The 26,691-nt window shown below is 40.0% G+C and overlaps 1 protein-coding gene across 1 annotated transcript in view; it reads right to left on the bottom strand.

Moving 5' to 3' along the window:
- Positions 1-26,691, bottom strand: part of USP13 (ubiquitin specific peptidase 13) — a 103,020-nt gene that overhangs the window by 49,738 nt on the left and 26,591 nt on the right. Inside the window, exons 3-7 of the mRNA XM_079156350.1 lie at positions 24,927-24,987; positions 16,367-16,488; positions 10,128-10,270; positions 8,066-8,250; positions 703-797 (exon numbers count right to left, since the gene is read on the bottom strand). Of these exons, the coding sequence (XP_079012476.1) occupies positions 703-797; positions 8,066-8,250; positions 10,128-10,270; positions 16,367-16,488; positions 24,927-24,987 (606 nt within the window). The remainder of the gene's footprint in view (positions 1-702; positions 798-8,065; positions 8,251-10,127; positions 10,271-16,366; positions 16,489-24,926; positions 24,988-26,691) is intronic.

Raw genomic sequence — 26,691 nt, forward strand, 5'->3', positions numbered from 1 at the left:
GCAGTAGAGAGGGTGTGGAGTAAGACCTGGGGCCTGGGAGCACCCTGCTGGAGGAGGAAGGTGTAAAGAAGGTCAGAGGAAAGCAAGGGAAAAGGCACGTGCCCAAGAAAGTGGAGACAGAGTACAATCAGGAAGAGAGGGAGATGGCCTGGGAGGAAAGGGCTTAAACAAAGCGTGCACATTAAATAGGCTCTCAAAAAAAAACTACAGTCATGACGACAACTCGAGAACATGTTAATAAATGAAGCAAAGCTTTTCATCAACAATAATATGCTGGCTTATTCTTTCCACCACCCCAGGAGTTCTGCTTCCTTTCCTGAAATTAATTAAAAATGATGTTGGTCACAGATAATTTTAAAGGTCATCTCCCTGTACTTTCTCCCTTCAGTGAACAAAGCGTGATTCATGTAACTGTCCATCAAAGAAGACAGAAACTGCGCAAGTAAACTCCAAATAAGACAAGATGATGCTTGATCAGATGCCATTTCTATTGCAACATAAAAACATCTAAGCTGGTAACCAAAAGAAAATGCAAATTAATTAAATTCAGGAAGTAAATGTAACAATTAAAATATAAAATTTATAAAATAAAGATCCATGTTAGAGGAATGACGTATTAAATAAACTAAACAGCTCCCTCTCCCACCCCACATCCCCACTTCCTCCCGCAAGGTGGGATTAGACCAAAGTAGACCTTCTCACCCCATGCATGTGAAGCATATCAATTCCAAAATGCGCTAAGTGCTTGGCCAAATGAGGATCCAAAACAGGTTCCTCTTCTTGAAAAGAATAAACATCTAGAGGTGAAGAGAAAATAAGCAGAGATCTTTAAGCAAGTCATTCAATATTCAATATACACTCATTGAGTTTCTAGTGTGCACCACGCTTGGGATATAGCAATAAACCAAACAAAAACCTCACAACACTCAACCAGGAAAAAGATGATAAACAATAAACATAATAAGCGCATATGTCTTGTAAATACACACACATCAATTCTTTTGACATTTCAAAAAAAATTTTTTAAAGTTTCTGAAATAAGAAAAAAAAAAAGAGAACAGGATCTAAAGTTAAAATTATTTAGATGTAGACGAATATAAATGCCCAACATTGAACTTTTCTAATCAAAGATACAGTGGCATGATGCTAAGGTCAGAAGAGGGCAGGGTGAAGGAGGAGGGGGTGACCTGTGTCTGCCATGGGGGAGAATCCGTGGGGACAGAGAGCACACAGGTGCTGAGCTGCAGCTAACTGGTTGATTGGACCAAACAAAATTCTGCCCATGGAATCCTCTATATCCTCAACCCTCCCGCCTGTCCCTTCCCAGCGCCCCTTCTTTCCTACTTCAGTGTTCATGCCTCACAGGACCTATTAGAGACTTGTGCTTCCCCAGCCTGCCCCGCGCAGCACACCCGGGCACCAGGGGTGTGTCTGGCACACCGAGGTAACTCTCGAGGCTCCAGAGACCCCGGGTCCTGCACCAAGGCACATTCATGTTCGGAAGCTCTGTGCTGGGGTGAGCAGCTTCTCTCCTCATGAAACAACGTCCCACCCAACAACATAAAGCTTTAGACTGGATTGGCGTCTACAGTGTGGTGCGAGGACCAAGCTACAGCATCACCTGGGAGCTCCAGGGAAATGCAGTCTCGGGTCCTGTCCAAATCCACCGAATCAGAATCTGCATTTTACCAAGACTCCCAGGAGCACAGTAAAGTTTTAGGAGCAATGTTTACAGTTTTCAAAGCTATAGGATCCCCTGCAGTATCTGTCCTCACACAGTAATGCAATAGGACAGATATCAGGACCATCCTCCAGAAGAAAAGAGGCTCCTAAAGATGAAATGATTTTCCCCCAAATCCCACAAGTGGCCCAGAAACCAACTATCAGATTCATGGCCAGTTCTCTTCTCAGCACCTCAGAATACTCCTTGAGACATCTCAGGATACCCATGGTGAAGCACCATCCCTGACCCATTCATAAGAAGGAAGACTCAAAAAAACACAATTCCCTCACCCCCAAATGTGAAAAACAAAATCTACTACAAGGACAACAGATATAAAATTATCACCTTTGAGGAGAGTGAGAACAAAGATAGACTGCCCAAGGAGTTTCCTATTGCTCAGAACAACACAAGGGAAAAAAAGTGTGTGTGTGGTGTGTGTGTGTGTGTGTGTGTGTGTGTGTGTAGACAAAGAGAGTAAGGTATGGATGCTACAGGTGATCCCTGACCTATCTGACATATGTGGAGACTCCCTGCCCCCAAAGGCAGTCAGTCTTTCTGTTGTTAACAGATTAAACATTATACAGCTTACTTTTCTACTCCTCTTCTCCTAGGGGCCCAGTTTAACTTGCAGATAGCAGCCCTCATTTTCATTTTTATTATGTTGGTCAGTGTTCTCAGAAAACAAAACTGAAAGACAAAATCCCTAGTCCAATTGAGAAAAAAAAAAATCCAAAAAAGTTTGAATAATAAAAAACAAACAAAAATGTTGGAACTCACGACTTGAAACACACATCAACACTATTTTTAAACTATGACAAATAACAGAAAAATGCCACTCAAATGCAGGAGCTCACTGGGTTCCATTTTTCTCTAGCTTCAGTTATTATTAACTAGTGAAACAGTTTTGAAGACTTAAGACTCTAGGTCTCTAATTATCAAAGATCTATTAGAAAATATTAAATTGCTAAATTGACATCATTAGCATTGGTCTAGGATTTTGAAATAAATGAAAATCACACAGCCTTCTGTGGTTCTTAGCCCATCAGGCTCTTGCAACTAAGAGCCTAACTCACATTTCCTAACTCCCATCACTAAATGCCCAGAGATTCAATAGGACTTGATCAGATACTATTGTTATTTCTTACCTCAATGAAAAAAAGTTTAATGAGTACCACATAAGAAATCTAAAAATGAACTATGATCCTTAAGTCTGGCAGTCTTTAAGAATTTAAAAATGTTATAGAGTCATAGATAAAAAAAATTTTAAATAGACTCAGTGCCTGAAAACACCGCCTTACATGCTTTTCATTTGGAAGCTTATTTTATTCCAGCTTCAGCTTAACAGTCAGGTCTTAGCTCAGAACTGTCACAGCAAATAAGCCTTGCCTGATAAGTATTACCCTCCACACCCCCCAACTGGACCCAAAACTTAGAACCAAGAATCACAGTTGTAAAGTCCATCGTGGGTCCTGCCACGAATGGCCCAAGTGGTGTTTGGTGAGTAACTGGGATCATTTTAGAAGCAAACCAGTTATTGTTTCATTTTGAGGTAAATGACAAACTAAACCACAAAGAGCACAATGTAGCAAGCACAGAAAAGAGAAGAAAATTTTTAGCACAGGAATACCCCATTCATGTAAGAAACATGTTAGAAAAAAACTATGTGCAGTAAATTTAAAAAAACTAATGTAGGTCTGGCCAAGGTAGAGCTGCCTGTAATCCCAGCTACAGGTGAGGCTAAGGCAGGAGGAACTGCATGTTCCAGACCAGCCTGGGCAACTTAGGGAAACCCTGTCTCAAAATAAAATTAAAAAGGAGGTTGGGGATGTAGCTCTGTGGTAGAGCACTTGCCTAGCATGCCTAAGACCCTGGATTCAATTCCCTGCATCACAAAAACAACAAAAGAGGGAAGAGTTAGGAAAAGAAATGGTAGACAGGAGCCATGACTGACACTGCGAGAAACAGTATCAAATGGTAATAATCAATGGGAAGATTTCTTTTACTCTTTTTTCTTCAATTTTTCCCAAATTTATAATAATATTCTGACTGAAAAAATAAAGTTTTATAAGTCATTCCCAAAGAGCAAAATGATTCTTTTGGATGGTGTGCTATTAGGATCAAAGCAACACGATCAGCCTTATTCGGTCACATCAATTAACTCACTCATTCTCTCACATAGTCATCTTATTCAATAAACATTTACTGATATGGTCTGGATGTGAGGCGTCCCCCAAAAGCTCACGTGTGAGACAATGTAAGAAGGTTCAGATTAAAAATGATTGGGTTGTGAGAGTCTTAACCCAACCAGAGAATTAATCCCCTGACAGGGATTAACTGAGTGGTAACTGAAGTGGTGGGGTGTGGCTGGAGGAGGTGGAATTTAGGGTTGGCTTTGTATATATTGGTATCTGGAAAGTGTAGTCTCTCTCTCTGCTTCATGATGATGTGAGCCACTTCCCTCGGCCACGCTCTCCCGCCATGATATTCTGCCTCACCTAGAGCCCTAAGGAATGGAGCCAGGTGTCTATGGATTGAGACCTCTGAAACCATGAGCCCTCCAATAAACTCTTCCTCCTCTGTAATTGTGCTGGTGAGGTCATTTAGTCAACGCAGTGAAAAAGCTGACTAAAACATTTACTGAACACAAAATAATACAGATACTGAAGATATAATGTTAAATGAGATCAGCAGAGTCCCTACCTTCGTAAGGTTAAAGTTTAATATTTCAAATAGTCTTAGACAGCTGGTCCGGCATGAACAACCTCAACAAATGTCTTCCTGACTAAGGCTCACTCGTGTGTATTCAAGGCTCTTCTCCTAAGCCCCAGAAAATGGTGGAAAGGTAAAGACATGCCTCAATGGATTCTTCAGTTTAGAAAGGAAACCAGGGAAGCTGCCTTTGCTGCTCTGCTCACAAAATGGAAAGAAAACCCAATGTCTTGGTCAAACACAGTGTAGAAAGTCAGAGAAGAGAGGCCAAGAGAAGGTTCTCTTCAGAGGAAGGGCTGACCCTCTCTACCAGAACCACCTCTCTCCATCATGAGTTTATATCTATATGCCAACAGGCCATCTGCCACTGCAAGGAAATGAAGAGAAAGGAGAGAATGCTCCAGCAATTACACTAAAAAATAAGATGAAATGAATGAGGTCAAAAGCATATACAATTACTTTAAAGAATGAGTTTAACTCTCAAGCCAGACAAAACCTAGACTAGTCAAGAAAAAAAATTAAAATAAAAAAAAAAATCTTTTAAAAGCTGATAAGAGTAAGACAACATGGGAAAAAAACTTTTTTAAGAAAGACAAAAGGTGAAGCAGAAAAATATGTTGTTGGCATGTCTTCCACTGTTTACTCTGCAAATATTTACTGAACACCTACTATGTGCAAGGGGCTATGCTAGATGCATAACAAACATGGCAGTCAGTCCCCACGACCCCAGCTGGCCACCATCAAACAAACGATGATAGAATCCTATGGAAAGTGCCCCCGTGGAGCACCACCAGGTGAGACAGGCACACAGGAGAGGCATAAGCCAGGTCAAAACCAAAATGAGGTAATCATGACTTAATTCCAATCCTCAGGCTCAAGGGAACTTATGAGACTCAAGGGAACTTGTGCCCCGGTCAGAGGTGAATATCATGACCAAAAAAGAAAGACCAACTTGAGATGCTTCAGCACTAGAGCAGCCAGCAGAACGGGCCATCTCACAGCTGCCTCGGGCATCTCTGGACCACTCTCTTGCAGTCACAGAAGCACCTTCTTGGATCAATAACTAATTTCCATAATGGAATAAAAACACCCTCTCCAACCTTCTTCTCACATTACTCCCATCCCATCAAGAACCTCCTCTTTGCTTGGCCAAAACAATGTCTCTTCCCAAACAGGAAAGCCTTTGTTTGTTTGTGTGGTATCTGTTTCTTGTTTTGTTTGTTATTGTCCCCATGGGGACCCAGAGTGGAATTGGATATGGGGCCTATTTTCATGACATGTGCCAACCACCCTGGCCTAGTCTGGGGGAACCAGGGGTTCTTGGGAGAACTAAAATCTACACAGATACCTCAAGGATGAGAAGGAATTTCTCACTGAATAGGTATATCCTTATGGGGAAAAGGAAATCAGGATGATCAGATCAAAGTCTCATTAAATATTTGAATCCAAATTCTTTTTGAATTCCATGTCCACAAGGCAATCTTCTAAATATAAATTATCTTCTCATGGGGAGGGAATGTACTAGTCAAACTGACATAAACATCCCACATACTGGCAGTTGTGCTTCACATTATGACCTAAAAACAAATACCCTGACTTTAAGACTTTGTCTCTTGTGAGTTGAATTAGTGCCTGAGGGCCCAACGAGTGTAGAAGATGGATAGCTTGGTAGAGGTAGGCTCACCAGGATGTGATCCCAGTCCCCAGACAGAGAACCACCCTCTCACACCTCAGGGTCCACAGGCTCATGGCTGGACACTTCAGGACACTTTATATACACTCTTACTGATTCATTTGGCTTTTAAATAAACAAAGTTATTTAAGTTATAGCAAACGGATTGAAACGTTTTGAAGGAAACAAAACAGAATTAATGCTACCCATGAAACAATAATTAGACTGAAAACAGTCATTCTATTAAAACTAAAACTACACAGCGAAATCAAAGCCTGATCTTTTTTTCAAAAGTTAACATTATTTCAGTTATATGAATTCAAGAACTATCACCACAGGGCATGTGGTCCACACTGCTGCCCAGTGTTTTTACACATTCCATGAATGAACACAGATTATATCTTCAAATACTCTCAATTACATGATAAGACAAACTAAAGTTCTCTTTCTTTAACAGCAATAACAAACCCACTTGACAACTATGGCACATACTAGGTTAATATTCTTTTTTAAAATATTTTTTGGACATAGATGAACACAATACTTTTATTTATTTATTTTCGTGTGGTGCTGAGGATCAAACCCAGTGCCTCACACCCGGTAGGCGAGCACTCTACACTGAGCCACAACCCCAGCCCGGTTAATATCCTTAACAGCTGAAGAGTTCATTAAAAAAAAAAGTTAAGAAAAACACCAACATGTATACCTACTAGAAAATCAGCCTAAGACATCTATAAAAACACCTGTCCAAAAACAATGAGTTAAAACAATTCCATGGAATTTGGGGGCAAGAAAAATTTTCCAAAATGTAAAAACAAAACAATTCTGACGTGACCTAACAGCCAGTGCTCAGTTATAAAACAAATGACAAACAAAACCCATTCAATGGAAAAGCAGTGGTTGGTGAGAAGTGTTCCAGACCAAGTGAAAGATCTTGACCAATTAACTCTGAGGCAAGATAATCCGGTCACAGAAAGACAAACAAGAAGAACAGAAAAAAAGAGAAAAGACAAATAAATATCTTTATATTTCTCCTAAAAACATGGTATTAGCATAAAACACAGAGGTATCAGAGATTCAAGAAAGCTGGGAAGGTGAAGAAGGTTGGGCTGGGTGCTGGTGTAGACCTGTGTTTCCAAGGCTGATGAGATGATGGATTCTTTTTTCTTACTGTGCATTACAATTATACATAATAGTGGGATCCTTTATGCCATATTCATACTTCACACATGTACATAAGCTCCATCTCCTTCTCCAGCCCCCTCCCTTCTTATAGCCTCTGCTCAATATCTAAGTTTCTCATTCTGGACATTAAATTATTTCCCCTTTCCATCATAAAACGGTAAGAGGAATTAACTGTACAAGCATGGTCAAAAACTAACACTTTAGGGCAGGCTGCATGAGAGCAAAAAGAACTGATTCTGAAGCTGACAGTCTGAGTCGGAAACCATCCTAATCCTTCAAAGAACGTGAGCACCATCATTGCCGGGTGATTTCAGAGACTCAACAAAGAGAATGTGTTAAAACTCATCTTCTCCTTAATTAACCCATTTTTCCAAAAATGGTACTAATCCCCATAATGAATTCTAGGACTTTCCCTTACTGTTCTAATAGTGGGTTCAATTATGCATGTTCGCTTCAAAATCATCATTCCTGCTTCTGTTCTCTTAGCTGAGAGATAAACAGAAGGATATAACAATAGCAGCTAACTTTCATTAAACTTCACTATGTGCACTGGGTTAAGTGCCTTATGCTCATCAATAAACATGAGAGAGGTGCCATCGCTATTCTCCAGACAAGGAATCAGAAGGATTAGAAAACTTGTTCAAGACTTCACAGCAAATCAGGATTCAAACTTGAGCTGTCTGAGTTCAAAGCCTACACTCGCCAACCATGGGGACCTAGGAATGGGTTAAATCTAAGTCCCTGCATGTTCCCAGATTTGGAAAAGGCACACTCACCTGCCCCATCGGGAGTGATGGTTCCCAGCTTCACGGCCAGAGGGTATCCCATGTCTCTATAATGCTCCAGCGCATGCCCGTTACCCCCGGAGCTGTCGAAGAACCACTTCCCACACAGGACAGAGCCGTCAGTCAGATTCAACCAGAGGTTCTCCCGCAGGTCACACCTGGCACACTTCCAACCACTGGAAAGTAGTCGTGTAGAGCAGTCAGAATAGCCGAAGCACAACAGAAACACTGACATCTAAGAAAACAGCGTCTCAAGCTGGCAGGTCAGAGGAAATGCTCCAAGGTATAACAAAGACTGATGCTTCCCCACCTTCTCCCCTCAAAACATTATCTTTACCCCTCCCAGAGCAGCAGCACCACGCAACACCCTGCCTGCCTTCCAGATGTGGACCAGCTCCTCCCAGCATCTCTGAGATGGCTCTTTGACTTTAGAAAACGGACACACAGCATGAGGGGTAGAAAGAGATCATTTTCTCAAAATTCCCATGTGCTGGACAGTGGAGCCTGAACAAGCTGCAAACATTAAGGGTCTGTGCTTATAAATGGCTAAGTTCTAAAGTATTAACCACTAGAGTAAAACTAGTTTAAACTAGTTGTTCCTATTATATCCTTCTGTTTATCTCTTGGCTAAGAGAAAAGAAGCGGGAACCAGGATTTGGGAAGTGAACATGCATAACTAAATCCACTATTAGAACAGTAATTCTAGTTTAAAACTAGAGTAAAACTAGTTTAAACAAAACCTTATAAAAGAGTCTGGATCTGGAGTGTCTTCCAAAGGCCCATGCATTAAAGGCTTGGTACCTGACTTGGCACTATCAGGAGGTCTTCTGGTCATTAGAGGCACCTTTGAGGGCATTATCAGAACCCTGGCTCCTCCTCTCTCTCTTTGCATCCCACCATAAGGTGAGCAGTTTGCTCCAGCATGAGCTCCCCACCATATTGTGCTGCCTCACCACTGATCCAAAGGCAACAGAACCAGAAGTGATCATAGAAGTGATCATAGACTGAAGCCTCCAAAACTGTGAGCCAAAACAAAACTTTTTCTCTAAGTCGATGTCTCTCGGGTATCTCAGGTATTTGTTATAGCAATGGAAAGTTGGCTAGCACATCCTACTACACCACAAATCTAAATGAATGAGAAAAGAAGCCAGGTCAACCGAAAGCGAAATGGCAGCTATGTGCAGGTAACTTATGGAAAGACTTATTTAATTTGAGTAAATTCTGTTTAGCATCGTTTTACTATCCCCACTTCTACAAAGGAAGAAACTGAGGCACAGAAGTGACACTCCTTTCTTAAGACCATACAGAATGGAATACAGTAAAATCAGGGTTCAACAAAATTAGTCACATTGCCTATCCATCTGCTCTTTCCCCCAGGATCTGCCTCTGTGAACACACCAGCACGTAGTAAAAGAAGATGCTAATGCAGCCCCATGAGCATTTCTACCAAAATGTGGCAACCAAAGACTGTTGCAGAACAAACTCTGAGACAAAAACCTAAGTGCAAGTGGCTTATGTGGCAGGTGATCCCAGGGGAGTGGGGAAGACAAAAACTTGCAGGAAACCAGTATAGGGTATGTCGATGAGCAGGTGATCATCATGGGCAACTGGGGCTCAGGTCAGTTGGGGAACTATAAGAGACAGTTTTCTCACCTGGAGGGGCAGTAGGCTGGGTATTTATCCATTCACTCCACTACCATCGGTTGAGAGCTATTCCAGGAGAAGAGGAAGGAGCTTTAACTCTATGGCTTTTCTGACTGCCCCATGTGTGGCCCAGCTGGCTTCAGCAAGAATAGACACCCCTCAAGCCAAACAGCACAGTTCTTGCAACTGGTGGCTTTAGTGCAGGGAAGGGTTTAGGAGATGGCCTGGGCACATTCTGCAGCTACTGCAAAGGTATAGGCTATTTTAGAGAGAAGTTTTGAGCTTACCTTTAATAAAAGGCATCTGGTGAGAAAATATGTAACTGCTAATCAAGAGGAGAGGTAGAAAAGCAAATGTTCCTCTGGCCAGTTTTAGGGGCTAAAGTTCCATCTTGCTATTTGGTTCTCACCTTGGAGGAATCCTGACACCATTGTCCAACTGGGTGAGGTTATTGGCATATTTAGATACTGGCAACTCATTTTCCCATGTGTCTGGGTCCTGCTTTCTGTATGGAGATTTTGAGCTGAGAACTGCATCACAGGCAATTGTTACCTAAAAGACAAACCCAGATGTAACATATAAAAACATTCTAAGAGAATAGCAACTGCTGGAAAGTGAACTTAAAAGCATATTAATAAACACAGCTTAACTGAAGAAAATTGAAACAGCACATTTACCACAAGAGCAAGATCCTGGTTTCCTGCATTTTCCCCCGAATCTAATCAGGTTTTGTCCCTGGCCTAGAATTGGAGTATTGGCAATGGTACAAGGTAGCAAGGAACCAAATGCAATTTGGAAGCTCAAGCTTAGGGGTCAAACTGAACAATTCCGACCACTTAGCAAGTAGGGCAAAAAGTATGGGGCGGAAGCATTTACAAGGGTGAAATTAGGTACAGGAATGCCCAGGATTTACCCAAGTGGTGTTTTCCTCCTAACAAGTGTACACCGTCATATCCAATATCCTCAACTCATCACACAATGGCATGCGGTCAAGGGCACTTGAATGGAATGTACGCAGCGTGGTTCCATTTCTTAATCTGGTGCAAATGTGACCCTGGACAGGGACATGCCTAGGTACATCTGTGCCAGATCAGTCCCCATCATGAGCAAATGTGTGATGTCCTGCTTGGCACCAACTGACCTGGAGAGGAGGAAGACAGATTCTCTGCCTTCCCCCAAACCCAATTCATCCTGCCCATTCGCCTGTGATAACATTTGCTACTTGCTTGATACCACAAACTCCTTCTAGCTGTCTTTAAAAACTTATATTCTGATGGGAAGGTAAAATGGTACAAGGACCTTGGAAAACAATGATTAAAGAGTTACCACAGAACCCAACCATTCTACAGCTAGGGTTATACCCAGGAGATATGTCAGTTTATGACCACACAAACACTTGTAAGCGAATGTTCCGAACAACATTTTTTTATAAGAAAATGGAAACAACCCAAGTAATTATCAATGATGAAGAGAATGTAAAATAAAAGGTAATGTGTTTATAGAATGGAATATTATTTAGCAATAAAAGGAAATAAACTAATGATATGGCTATAACATGGATAAATCTTGAAAATAAATGCAAATGACAGACAATCACAAGGAATAACATATTTTTTATTCCATTAATACATCCAGAATAGATAAATCTATAGAGATGGAAAATAGATTAGTGATCACCATAGGCTAGTAGGGTAGTTTGGAAGATAATGGTTAAGGGTGTGGGGTCTTTTTTTTTTTTTTTTGGGGGGGGGAGGCAATTAAAAAACTCTAAAATTAGATAATGGCAATAAATACATAATAAAAGCAAATGAATTGTGGGCTAGGGTTGTGGCTCGGTAGTAAAGCACTTGCCTAGCATATGCGAGGCACTGGGTTCGAGTCTTAGCACCATGTATAAATAAATAAAATAACTAACTAAATCAACAACTAAAAATATATATGTTAATTTTTTTTCAAAAAGCAAATGAATTGTAAAAAAAAAATGTTTAAAACAAAATTTGTATTCTTTATCACTAATTTCCTGCACAATTAGCTCACTGTTTCCCCTTGAGTAGCACTGACAACCAACCTAGGGCCAAGGAAGAAACAAGACAGGAAGTTCCTTGCCTGCCACCCCACTCCCACCCAGGCCCTGAGCAACTCCTATAAATCCTCCATCCACAATATAGTCAACATCTACCTCTTCTCCATTTTGGCCAACCCCTCCTAGTCTCAGCCACCACCATGGCTCACACAGATGACGACACAACAGTCTAAGAATCCCCTTTCTTACACTATGTCCCCTCTTCTCTGCCCAGTAGAGTGATCTGCTATGAAAATGAGATCCTATTCTTCCCTAGAGTGAACTCCCCAGGGCTACATTTAACCCTACCAATTGATGACAGGTATAGTTAGGAACAAGAAAGAGGTCCCAGTCCTCAAAAGTCTGGGGATCTAGCTGGGTGTGGTGGTGCACATCTGTAATCCTGGCAATTCGGGAGACTGAAGCAAGAGGATCGAAAGTTCAAGGCCAGCTTCAGCAATTTAGCAAGAAGCTGCCTCAAATTTAAAAAAAAAAAAAAAAAAAATTAAAAGGACTGGAGAGGCAGCTCAGTGGTAAAGCACCCCTGGGTTCAATTCCCAGTCAGGGGGAAAAAAAAAAATCTGGGAATCTATTACAGAGCCAGCAGGCATAAATACTTAAACCTTTTAAAAGAGAAACTTTCATTTATCTCACACCACAAGGGCTATATATAATTAGTCTTTCCTTTCAATTATCAAAATTCATCTCCCACCACCTTCCAGAGATGCCTGTGGAAAACATGTCTGAGTACTCTAAAAGCCTCTTCCAGAGTGTTCAGGGCTAAGCCCCTTCTAGGTCACTTTAGCACTCTGGCCACAACACCTCATCTTTTTAGTCTGATCTGTTACAAGCCCCTATTTGTTTCATCAACTACATGGATTATTTCTCTGTCCTCCTCTGGATTTGTTTCATCCCCCATTAGATCATTTTCAGTGCTCTCATTTGCAATGCACCAAGATATTAAATAAGATTCAAATATGATCTTCCCTTTTCTTTGAATATCCTTTCTGGTGACATACAACAAAATTCCCTCAGACTTCTGAACCATTTTTATAAACTACTGATCTAGTGTTTTTAAAATATCATCAAAAAAGAATCGCTTTGCAGATCTTTTTTATGAACAGCTGAAGGTCAAGATCAATCATTCTTTAATTACTCTGTGAATTATTATTTTCTTGGATTTGTTATCTGGAGTGAAGTGAGGAAACCTTGGCTCTATCCCAAGTCTCCCAATCCTCAAGTGCAGTGGTACACTGGGACTCACTTGAGCTGGCCCATGGGAGTTGATTGTTAACTTTTAAGAAATTACACACTCCCATGCTTATTGCCACACTCCTCACAACAGCCAAGAAGAAGAAACAGCCTAAGTGTTATCAACTCATGAATGGACAGAGAAAATATGGTGCAATACAAAATGAACACAATTCAGCTAAAAAAAAAAAAAAAATCTTGTCATTTGCAACATGAATGGAAGTAGAGATCATTCTGTTAAGTGAAATAAGCCAGGCACAGAAAGACAAGTACCACAGGACCTCACTCACATGTGAAATGCAAAAAAAGTTGATCACACAGATATTGAGAGTAGAATGATGGTTACCAGCTGGGAAGAAGAGAAGGGAGGAAGGGATAGGGAAAGACTGATCAATGGTACTGCTACCATTAGACAAAAGCAATACTGAGATAATAAATAGCTATCAAAAGCTTAAAAAAAGGATTCTGAATGTTTTCATCACAAAGAGATGATAAACGTTTGAAGAGAATGTTTAACCTTATTTAAACATCACTAAATATACATGTGTATTAAAACATCATATGGTACCCCATTAATATGTACATTAATATGTATGATGTATCGAAAAAGAAAAAATTTAAGAAACTTTGCAAGATGATTGCTAAACACAACCCTTATTAAAAACTGAATTATATAACATATATAAAATATGTCTTTAAAAAGGTTACACATAACTCCTCACTTCAAAAACTCCTCCCTTTCTAGGTGTCTTACTGTATCTATCAGCTACATGTTCTTGAGGTTTCTTATATCTACTTTAGCTGAATAGAGGGAATTCTAAAAATGAGTCTGCTACTGTACCTTTCTGCCAAACACTGCATTCAGTGACATCATGACGTCAGCCTGACATCAACCATAGAAGGAGTACAGACACTGTGGAAATCACCTCACATCACAAGCAGGGCTGTTTCCCTCAGGAGCCTCTTGCTAAACTACCAGCACAGCACTCACTGCCCAAGTTCCTAATGTGGAAAATGAAGGCACTGGATTCCAGACTCCAAGGTCCCAGCTGAGCCCACAATGCTGCCTCTGTGAACCCTGCACCACCCAGAGTGGCTTCACTTTCCGATGGAATCTACAGAATAACTCTCTCAACTGAAATTGTTCTCCTCTGAGACACTCAAGAGATAAAGAAGGAGTCACATCTTGGGTGTTTTTGAGACCAACAACTTTTTTTATTTATAAGTTCAAAAAGAGCCAAGCACAATGGCACACATCTGTAATCCCAACAACTCAGGAGATTGAAGCAGGAGAATTGCAAGTTCTAGACCAGCAACTGTAGCAAAGCCCTAAGCAACTTAGCAAAGCCCTAAGCAACTTGGCAAGACCCTGTCTCAAAATTAAAAATTAAAAAAAGGGCTGAGGATGTGACTCAATGGTTAAGGGCCCCTGGGTTCAAACCCTGGTACCGTAAATAAAACATAAGTAAATAAATAAATAAAATTTCAAAAGAGAATCATCAAGCACCAAAAATATAGCAAAAGCATGAAAAGAAAATATAGTAACTAGCATCTTTTGTATAGTTAAATCCTCTGAGTTACCATCAGACAAATCCAGGTTTGTTCTTCAATCTTCCCACCCAACCACTTCCAAAGTATTCTTTTTTTCCCCCCATTCTTAAAGTATTTCTTTAAAGCAATAAAGTTTTCATTTTAAAGTATTCTAAAAAATACTCTATTAAAAATTATGATGTGTCTTGCGGATTCAGATTTCCATGGCACTTGCTTTTTAAATAAGAGTATTCACGATTCAAATTATACTCTGAATATACCGATGATTAAAAAGTTTTTTACTTTTTTTACTTTTTTCACATACTTCATCATGAGTGATTGAGAGTTAAATAATTTCTCATGACATTTATTCACAATATGCTTCTTCTTTTCCAAAAGCAGAAATAAGAGTTATATCAAACAAAGGTAGTAAGAACTTTCAATATTACAGAGACATAAGCCTTAATATATAATTTCAGGTAATGGGATGAAGTAAGATCATTCTGTCCACTAATATATTTTATCCTTGGTAACCATCACATGAGTCAACATGAGGAACCTGAGAAAGCAAAGGTAATTTAATTCTACATGCTTCACTGAATACTGGGCACTTAGGATGGAAAGGGGTGTGTTCTATTTAATAAGTAGAAGGGCTACAATAGTAAGTACACAAAATTCTCATTTGGATGGTCACACATTTAGATATAAAGTAGATCGGGGGAAAGAGGTTAAGTGGTAGAAAGCAGGTCCCTGGTAACATGGAAACCCTAAGCACAAAGGTCCCCTCTTGGCAGCAGCAAGTGAGCAGATGGCTGTAGATAGTCAGGTAGCATCCAGAAGACTTTGGGACCTAAAGACCTGACTTTGATTCTGGCAGAATTTGAAGAGGGAGAAAAAAATAAAACAAACTAGCATGTCTAACCAACTCATTCTGACTCCACTGCCATCTGTGGGGGGACCCTGGGAGGTCAAGGTGTGTGTGGAGTAGGGAGAAAAAAAAAAAAAAGGAAGAGGAAAAGGAAATAGGAAGGAGGGTGGGGTGCTGGAGGCAACACAGGAAATGAGGAAAGAGCAGGAAAAACATTTAGGGTCCCCACAAGAACTGTACCCTCTTGGAGGATTTCAAAAGCAAAGGAAAACAACCTGGCCTCCCCCATCACCGCCTCCAGCCCCAGCTTCAAGCAGGAAAATTAAGACCCCTTCACAAAACTGGATTTCAACAGAAGGAAGAGGAAGAAAGGAAAAGGGGAGGGGAGGAGAGGAGAAAAGTTCACTGCTAAAAATATAAATAGTGTCAGACTGCACAGGAGCAAAGCTGAACTTCCCCAGAGCTCCCGCACACCTGTGATTTTTAAGGGTCTGGTTCTTCTCACAACTGTGTTACTGTCATTTTACAGTGGAACTCTTTCAGTTTCCCCAAACAAAATCTTACATGGAAGGACAACATGAGAAGCCCAATTAAAATACTGTCATCCTTCTGATGAGAAGATCGTCTCTCTCCAGCAGTCTGTGCACATGACAAAGGCGCACTTTGGAAATCTAAACAACAGACTGACCAGGAGACCAGACCACTGGAGGAGGTCAGCCTGGGGAGCAATGAAGCCCAACATCACCAGAAGTAAGAGGCAGTGAGGGGCCAACAGTACCAAACTGCAGCCCCATGAGACCCTGTCACAAAGGAGAAGCGATATGCCCCTGTTCATGCTCTCCCCTCCCCTGCCCCACCCCACGCACACACACCGCACACGCACACACACCTGACAGAGTCACGCGCATCTAGCTAGCAGCCGTGCACACTCACTGACCAGGGCTGGTAACTCCTCAATATTTGGTAGTGCTATTTCATAGTGATCTGGGAATATAACAAGTTTGGCTTCATCTTCATATTCATAATCGTCGCTATTTAAATCGTCATCAGTATCTAGATCTGAGGAGAAAACAAAAACAAAGAATAAGAAGTGAGGACAGAAACATCCCGCACAAAGGCAGCACCCACTGGGAAAGTCAGAACTCCACAAGGACACGATACCAAGGATGTGACATTTACAGTTTCCAACTCTGACATGACCATTCGTCTGCCCCAAACCAGGAATAATGGGCTCTGCAATCTTCCCTAAGTTATGAATATTTATTTACCAGTGACAGATGTATGAAGAAGACTGAGTCATATCACAAAGCCTAGCAGAAGAGACATATGCACTAAAAACAGAATTCTTAAAGATTTTTAACGGAATATATTCTTAAATATGATCTGGGGGATATCTGACTGCTGACTTCACAAGAATGGACTATAATACAGAAGAAAGTATGCAGGTTTGAGAAGTGATAAACCTAGGTTCAGTGCTGGCCCCAAAACTTCATGTTACTTTGGGCAAATCACAAACTCTATATCTGTTTAGTTTCCTCATTTGCAGCATGGATATAATAACAGTTTAGGTAGCAGATAAATGAGAAATTGTAGAAAAAAGACCTGGCACATAATGGGTAACCAATAAATGGCAGCTATTATTTAAAAATAAAATCTCCCTTTCACTCTCTGTCTCTTGCCTATCTCTGTTATCTTGCCTCTGCTATCTGCCTATCTTGCCTATTCCCCCTCTGCCCACTCCCTTCCTCTAACAGTCATTGAGATCTTGCACAGTAAACCAGCTGGGGAAACCCTGTCATGTGGGCAGTCCTGTTGTCCTTGGGCTGCAAAGAATTCTCAGTAGGAAAGATGAGCTTCTTCAGCCTGTTGTCTCTTAAGTCATCACCTCTTCGCTTGGCTAATCTCTGGTAAAGGTTAGATGAAGGCTCAAGGAAATGTCCTGTCACAATATTTACAGGGACACTTCAGCTTCACATTCATGGGGATGCCAGTATCCCAGATCATGTTTGTATATTTATAAGTTTGGAACTATGGTGACAGAAAAGCAATTGGACTATATGCCACTCACACACACAAACCCGCACAGAAACAGGTACACAGACACATGAAGAAACATGGGCACTGTAGATAGAAGAAAGCCATTTTACTAGACTCTGAAGGTTGCCTGAGAACTGAAGGATCCAGATTCTGTTATTACCTTGTATACCTTTAACCAAAAACCTAGCTCATCTTTGTGTACAGCTCTGCTCTGGAATTCTCAAAGGTAGTACAGGTGTAAGTAAGAAATAAGAAAGAGAGAAAACACAATCCAAACATTTCAATAAAAGATTCTAAATAATAAGAATCAGAAACAACAAAATGAAGAACCAAACAACATGGCTACATAGCCATAAAAGGTTAATTTAACAAAAGATAATTTTTAAGATTCTATTAGCTTAAGAAGGAACTAAAAGCATTTACTTAAAGCACATGATTCAAACAAGAAAGGGTATTGTAAGTGCTGTAAAAATCTGAATGCCCCAACATCTACAATTTGAAAAAAAAAAAATGGAACCTAAAATTTGTTCAACAAAAATGATATTTAACTCAACATAATATTATTTAAATGACAGTTATTTACACTATGCAGAAACATGGAAATGTTTCTGTGTTAACACTAAAAATATAAAATTCATCTTCACTATAAAGACAACTTTGCACTATGTTCATAGATAAAAATTGGAAGGAAGCCTACACCAAAGCAAATATTGAGTGGGTGAACTTTGCTCTATAAATATTCTTTATTATTGCACATATAACTATTTTAAATAACCAAAGTACAGATCTTTTGTGTTTATGTGTAGTTTGAGTTCATACAAGATAGTATCTGTCCCTTTTCCACAGAAAACATATTCACTTAATGCTAATTCAAATCTTACCTGGTCTAAATAAGCAAACAAAGTCCAAAAGAAACCTACTCTAACATTTACTAATTGTCACCCTGGGTGAGTTTTTTCAAAGTTCATTTTCCTCATGAGTAAGCCATGGATAATCTTATCTACTGCACAAGATTAACAGGATTAAGCGAGATAAGGTCTTAAGGCACCTGATAGGATCTAATGGGTACTGGGGACTCACAGATAATCACCAACATCACCATCTCCATCACCCTCTCTACATTCCCAACAGTTAACAGTGTCCAAAGTGCTTCCCCTCCCTTTAGCTGCTCCAACTCAGAAGCAATCCTGAAATAAGTTTCAGGACAACCATGGCATTGTGTGGGATCTTTCATGTGATCTAAGTATGGAGAAGATAGACCTTCAAATGCTTCTCGATTGTGAGCTCACAGAGGGAAAGAGGTCACATTCACCTCCCATATCCCCAACCTCCACAGAGTGCCCCCGACACACGCCATGCACTCATATAGCTGAAAAAGGAGACTTCAGGAAGCCAAGGGCACCAGTGCGCTCAGGTCAGCAAAGCAAGACATCCAAGGAGGCTGTGCTGCTGTTCTCATGGGCTACTCCTATGTGTTTAAGAAGAGGTAGCAAGCCAGCCACGGTGGCGCATGCTTGTAATCCCAGTGGCTCTGGAGACTGAGACAGGAGAATCGCGAGTTCAAAGCCAGCCTCAACAATGTCGAGGCCCTAAGCAATTCGGAGAGACCCTGTCTCTAAATAAAATACACAATAGGGCTGGGGACGTGGCTCAGTGGTCGAGTGGCCCTCTGTTCAATCCCTGGTACCCACACCCCCAAAAAAAGAAGCAGCAGCAAGACTAGCACACAAAAAGCAGAACTTCATCGCACTTCTTTACACTTATAGTTTACTTGTAATTTCAACTCAACAGAATGAAAGGGGGTCATGATCTTTCCCAAACATCTTAATTCAAAGTAGGGAAAAGACTTAGCAGAGGTAACCTACATGCTGATTTTAAGAGACAAATCTAAGGATTTTTCTGAACACACGTGCCCCAGAGTCCCAAATATGGTCTAAAATTTCCATATTTCTTTAAATCAAGTCTCATAACCCAAATAATATCTAACTGAAGAAACTACTACTTTCCATGGCTCTAACTGGCAAAAGCCAGATTGAGCTCTTTCTCTAAGTTAAAACAAAACAAAACAAAACTCCTCCAACTCTACTTCAGTAATCCTCCCAGGTTCCTGGGAGAAGCTAGGACTACACCCAACTCTCCCAGAAGCCTGGGCAGCACAAAACAAAACCAGGGCTCCAACTGCCACCCGCAGAGCTCTCTCAGCTTGACCACACTGACTTGTCTTACGTGCTGAAGGTGAACAATCTGTCCCATGGCTGCAAAATCTGACCAACTATTTACCTTTAAATGAAGGCACGAGGGAAAAGCCCCATGAAAACGCAATGCCCCCTCTGACCCATTTCAGAAGGAAATGGCAAATGGAGTTCATTTGAACCTTCCGGTCACTGCAGCTCAGGTGAGTTTTCTGAACAGGCCCAATCCCAGAATTTTTCACTAATTTTCTGTTTTCAGTTTGTTTCTCATTGAGGATGAATGCCTGGGCTAAATCAAAAGAGTGAAATTTAAGCTCTCTGAGGTTAGCTGGTAGCTCTTCAATGCTCCATTCTTCAAACACAGAGGAAATTAACTCATTTATTACAATTTGTGAACACTGGGAAAGGAGACTCAGTAAAAATGTGAGTATTTAACACTGTTTTTATGGTACACCAATGATATGGTATTTTAAATACATTTCCAGTTATGTATGCATTTGTACACATTTGTAGCTTTACTGCTATATGTGTGTGTACAAATACATATATGTGTGTATAGATAGATATACATATACATATAAGATATAGATATGTGAATGTTTTGGCCAGAATCACAATGCAAGCCCCAGGATATTTCTTTGAGGATCCTGGACTCCCTGCTTCTCTCCTTCTTTCTCATAAAACACCAAGTTTTATGTCAGTTAACGTCTAAAATTCACAAACTCTCATGTTGCTTCAAGTTATCTTCCTAGAGGACAACCTGGTGGTCGAAAACATCACAGCTTGAAAACATTAATGAAAAATTAGCCAGCAGTTTTTTTATGGTGGCCCTAAGTCGAAGGAAATGCCTGATCATTCTGTTCATTTAGTAGTTAGGTCCAGAAAACTAAGTATATATGTTATAATAACCGAGGAGCCACTTGAAAATTTAATAACACATACTGAAAGAAAATGCTTTACCTCCTTCATAACCCAATTCCTTCCTAATGAGATGTGTGCGTCAGCTGAACACTGCACAACTTCTCTTTGAATCAGACTGGACAGCGCCACCACTGCACTCCACATTTTTAAGGTCCAAAAATAAATAAATAAGTAAGACCTCTGATTTACAATGAGATGAAGTCACTGGAAGGAATACAGGACAACCTAATAATAAAACAACATTAAGGTTGGTTCATGCAGGTTTGAGCATGACCGTTCCCTCAAAGATTTAAAATATTCCTGTCAGTTCACTGCAGCATCTCGGGGTGCCTCAGAGCACAGTTTGAGAACCAAAGCGTTAATGGCTCTCAAACACCTATGGGGAAAAAAATCTAAACACGTGATCTCCATACAGAAAACATAGGATAAACAAGATGTACGAAGATGTACAAACTGAAAATATTATTTGTCTCTGGGAACAAGTGACTGGGAGACAGGGAAGGGAGAAAAACTTTTCACTACACAGCCTTTTATAATGTTTATAAAATTTTAAGCTCTGTCCATATGTGATACATTCAAAAAACATTTTTAAATCCTAAATACAAAATAGTATAGAATTGGGGCTGGGGAGATAGCTTAGTCGGTAGAGTGCTTGCCTTGTAAGCACAAGGCCCTGGGTTCGATCCCCAGCATCCAAAAAAAAAAAAAAAAAATAGTATAGAATTTAAATGATTTTAAAATTACCCATAATTACAGTTGTTAGTTAAAAAACACATGACCAACGAAGGCTGGAGACGAGGTGATTTCACTTGGATGGCATGGAAGCTGGGGAAGGAAGAATGACTTGACGACACGGAGGAGGCTCGGGCCAGCTGTTCGTCCCAGCTAAAGGCCTCCACCTCCCTGACAAAGTCATTATTGAAGGCTGTGATCAAATGAGTCAGTGATTTTAATGTAATTGGTGAGTCACTAGAAAAGGAATTATTCACAAAATCATCAAGTGAATCAAAGGGAAAAAAAAAAAAAAAACAGCTTCAATTCAAGACAAAGCATTGGCCATCCACGTCGGCTTTATGAAGGGGAAGGTAGGGCAGCACTACATCGCAGAACTAGGAGAGGGTGCTTCCTAGTCAAAGAAACGAAGAGAAACTGCCAGAGAGGTCTGAGTTCTCCTCCCCTCTACAAAGAGACAACCCCAGTGTCCCTTTCAGAAAAGGAAATGTCTATGGCAAAAGCTACTAGCTGCCCCCCCCATCTATGCTCCTTCTCCTCTTAAGAACCCCCGACTTCACTCAGTGAAGTAGTTAGTAGCCTTTATTTTCTAGTCTCCTCTGCAGCAGGGTGTGACCAAGTTCTGATCAGAGGTATACACTGAGTGGGAACCTTTGAAAAGTCAGACAAAAGACCGGTGATTACACTGGGAAAAAAAAATTTTTTTTTTTGTCCTTTCCTCTTCTCTTTCCTGCTTTCTAAATAGGGAGTAGATGGTTGGAGTCCCAAAGCCATTTTGGACCAAATGACAATGAAGTTAGAAGTCACAGGCCAGGATGGGAGGATAAGCAGAAATATACAGAAAGTCAAGATCCCTAATGAACATGAGACCATCCCATTAGCCTGTACTTACTGCTTTCCAACATCCCCCACATGAGAGAAATAAGCATCAACCTTAAAGTCATCAATATCTCAAGCTTTCTGTTACATAAGCCAGAAGCAATCCTAGTAGGACCCACCACTGAAATTAATCTACAGGCCACATCTACTTGAACTCAAGAGCTGTGATTAGTGTGACAAGAGAAAAATGCTTGTTCCTAGGATATTAGAAGCAGCAGTGGAGAGGACTGACACTCAGAACCTGCAACACCACGTACTTACTCTGAGGGAGACCCTAACGTAAATACCCTTAAGTATAAAACAAGTGGGAGAAATGGGGCCTGGGGGAAGCCCCGGAAGCTAATGGAATTCCAATTTAAATTTTTAAAAAATGAACACAGTCCAAAAAGAATGCTTTAGCTGGGCTGTGAGTTTCAGATAAATCCTGTGGTCTCCTAAGTCATAGGATGTTGAGTGAAGAGAGAGCAGCTTGTAGGAAAAGTCCCACGGAAATGAAATGATGGGTAACAACCAAAGGGGCCCATGGAGTGTAAAGTACAAAAACTCAGAGCTTACTTTTAAATTAAGTTTTAATTAAGTTTTATTGGTACATCATAATTATACATAATAGTGGGATTCATTTTTTACATATTCATATAAAGTATGTACACAATATAAAATGTAATTTGGTCAATTTCATCCCCAAGAACCTCCTTTTTCCTTCCTCTTTGGACATATGTACAAAGTGGGATCCTGGACTGGGTTCTGTAATCAAAATTAGTGGAGAAACTGGTGAAATCCTAGAACCTGCAGTTTGGCTAATTTTTAAATTTTTTACCCTCCTGGTTCCTTTACTCAACTGATTAAATTAATGTTTTAAAAAGTGACTTGACAGTATCCTCTAATATCAAAATAATTATTAAAAACAAAATCAACCTCAAAGCCTTTTCGGTAAAAGGCAAAAGGTTAAATAAAGGCTGAGATCTGCTAACTTCTTCATTCAACCAAAAATAAATAAATAAATAACAACGTATGTCAAAATGTTTAATTATTTCTATCTTCAAGAAGTTTATACTGATATCATTTAATTCAGATGTTCAATGGATTAGTGGAAGGGAACCAGAAAGCTAATAACCAGAATATCATAATATATTCAATTATTTCAGTTTCGGGGCTTATTCGAGGCCGGTTTGGGTTGGTTGGCTGATTGGGGTTGTGCTACAAAGCCTGACCAGGTTGGAAAAACCAACTACAGACAAGCCTTATAGAGAAAACCAGGAACTACAAAGCAGCAGAGAAGACGGTAAAACTGGGCCCAGCATGAAGCAACTGAGAATCAAACCTGGAAGGAAACTCAGTTCCATGATTGTTTCAGTGATTTTACTTATCAAAACAATGCATGTGACTTCATTGCAACAGCGCACGTTTGTTATGGAAAAGTTTAAAATATAAATTTAAAAATCAGAATCACCAGGAAGAAGCTACTGTTCACAATTTGGAGTACATTCTTCCAGATTCTTCCAGTCTCCCACTTATATATTTATATACGGGTGTGTGTGTATATGTGCACATATGTACACACAAAGATAATCATGTGCATACATGCATGCATACAAACATACATATATGTACACATATATGGACGTGTATATATATATATGTATGTATATAATATATGTGGATTTTTGTTTACCAAAATGAAATTATACTATTTGAGCAATTTTGAGATTTCTTTCAAATGACAAGGGATGTAAATTGGTTGAACAAACATCAAATCATTTTTTTCTCCTGAGGAAACCATATCAGAAGCCTAATATGAAATATGACCATAATTACATGATCTAGAAATCAATCAATAGTCTTTTGCATAAGCAAAACTATCTGTTCTTGAATGAGGAAAATTAAAACATAACCATTAGACAAATACCCCATAATAATTATTACAGGCAAGATTCACTGATAGATGCTAAAATCAGTGAAAAAACTCTGAGAAGAAAAAGACATTAACATAGTCTCAAAGCATCCCCAAGGTATTTATTAATTACATTATGAGTTCACAGTGAGAAACCTTGCAGACATGACCTTAACAAGCGATCAATTTCAACATCACCAGCATGAAGCTATACCGAGGTCACGTACCTCCCGATAGCATGCACTGAGAGGGACACATTCCTTTTGTGGATATCTTCCCACAAATGTGTAACTTCAGACTCTTCATGAGAAAAAATCAGAAAAAAACCAAACTGAGGCATACTCTACAAAATAACTAACCAATAGTATTCAAAAGCGTCACAATTATTAAAGACAAAGAAAGCCTGAGGAACTACCACAGACTGGAAAAGGTGATGGACACATGTACAAAGTGGGATCCTGGAGTGGGTTCTGTAATCAAAAGGGGACATTAGCGGAGAAACTGGTGAAATCCTAAAACCTGCAGTTTGGCTAATTTTTTCAAAAAAGAAAAACTGGCTCTTCTTTCAAATCAATGAAAAAAGGACCAGAACAAGGTTCACAAGTGACTCTCTAGTCACTGTAAGCATGATCACTTCAAAGCACTGGAGCCAACTCCAGTGCCAAAGCAACCGTCACCACCAGGTAGATGCAAAGTGGAATCAGAGCCTCTCGATTTAATTTGAGCTCTCATCCTTAAATTGTAGAGTATTAAAGAACCTGTTATTACTTCAATTCAGACATGCACATGCACACACATACACAGAGAGAAAATCTGAGGAAACTGCTGACAATTGTTTACATTACCTAAAAAAATCTTGGAATTCCTCCTTTTTGGTAAAGCTCCACCAGATGCCCCTCTTACCTTCTGAAAAAAAAGAAAGAAAGAAAGAGATACCATTAAAATGCAGCCTACAGAATAAAATTTGAGAAAAAAAAAACATTTGAGAGTGCGTGCGCGCGCGCGCATTTCGGAGGTTCCCAGTTTTTATAAAAGGTCAAGAGGAAATAGTCAACTTGAACTAGAGATTCCAGGACAAACAGGAACTGGACCCAGTTCCATGCAGGTAGATAGAGAGCAATGCTATCTTCCACCAAGTTATAAAGAATGCTCCTCAGGACAGCTGGGTCAAATGGTGGTTCCATTCCAAGTTTTCTAAGGAGTTTCCATACTGCTTTCCAGAGTGGCTGCACTAATTTGCAGCCCCACCAGCAATGTATGAGTGTACCTTTTTCATCCTCGCCAACACCTATTGTTTCTTGTGTTCTTGATAATTGCCATTCTAATTGGGGAGAAGGAATCTTAGGGGAGTTTTGATTTGCATTTTTCTTATTACTAGAGATGTTGAACACTTTTTCATATATCTGTTGATTGCTTGTAGATCTTCTGTGAAGTGTCTGCTCATTTCCTTAGCCCATTTGTTGACTGGGCTATTTGTATCCTTGGTATAAAGTTTTTTGAGTTCTTTATAGATTCTGGAGATTAGTGCTCTATCTGAAGTGCATGTGGCAAAGATTTTCTCCCACTCTGTAGCCTCTCTCTTCACATTGCTGATAGTTTCCTTTGCTGAGAAAAAGTTTTTAGTTTAAATCTATCCCATTTATTGATTCATGCTTTTATTTCTTGTGCTTTGGGAGTCATCCACATCAATATTTATAGCAGCTCAATTCACAATAGCTAGATCATGGAACCAACCTAGATGCCCTTCAATAAATGAATGGATAAAGAAAATGTGGTATATATACACAATGGAATATTATTCAGCCATAAAGAAGAATACAATTGGCATGTGTAGGTAAATGGATGGAGTTGGAGAATAACATGCTACATGGGAAAAATGGAGGAAGGATGGGTTGTGTAAGAAGGAAATGAAGGGTGCGGAAGGGTCGGGGATGGAAGGAAAGATAATAGAATGAGACAAACATCATTACACAAACAGTGTGACTCTACTTCATGTACAACCAGAGAAATGAAAGTTGTACCCCATTTGTGTACAATGAATCAAAAAACAATAATTAAAAAAAAGAATGCTCCTCAGGAAAGTGAAGTGGTAACCAGGGATCAAGACAAAGTAGATGTCTGAACTTAACAATTAGCACATGCTCCCAGGAGGCCCGGGGTCTGACAAAGATAGGTTCAGAAAAGACAATGGTGACTCCAGGAAGTCAGAGTCCTGCTCCTCTGCTTACTCAGGGGGTCCCCAGAGCTTGGTCCTGGGCATGCTCCACAACTTTTGTTAAAAAATTAAATAAATATCTGCTGGTGGAGTTGCAAATTAGTGCAGCCACTCTGGAAAGCAGTGTGGAGATTCCTTAGAAAACTTGGAATAGACCCACCATTTGACCCAGCTATCCCACTCCTCGGCCTATACCCAAAGGACTGAAAATCAGCATACTACAGAGATACAGCCACATCAATGTTCACAGTTGCTTAATTCACAATAACCAGACTGTGGAACTAACTTAGATGCCCCTCAATTGATGAATGGATAAAGAAACTGTGGTATATATATATATATATATATATATATATATATATATACACAATGGAATATTACTCAGCCATAAAGAA

This window comes from Sciurus vulgaris (genome assembly GCF_902686455.1).
Source record: "Sciurus vulgaris genome assembly, chromosome: 10".
Classification (NCBI taxonomy): domain Eukaryota; kingdom Metazoa; phylum Chordata; class Mammalia; order Rodentia; family Sciuridae; genus Sciurus; species Sciurus vulgaris.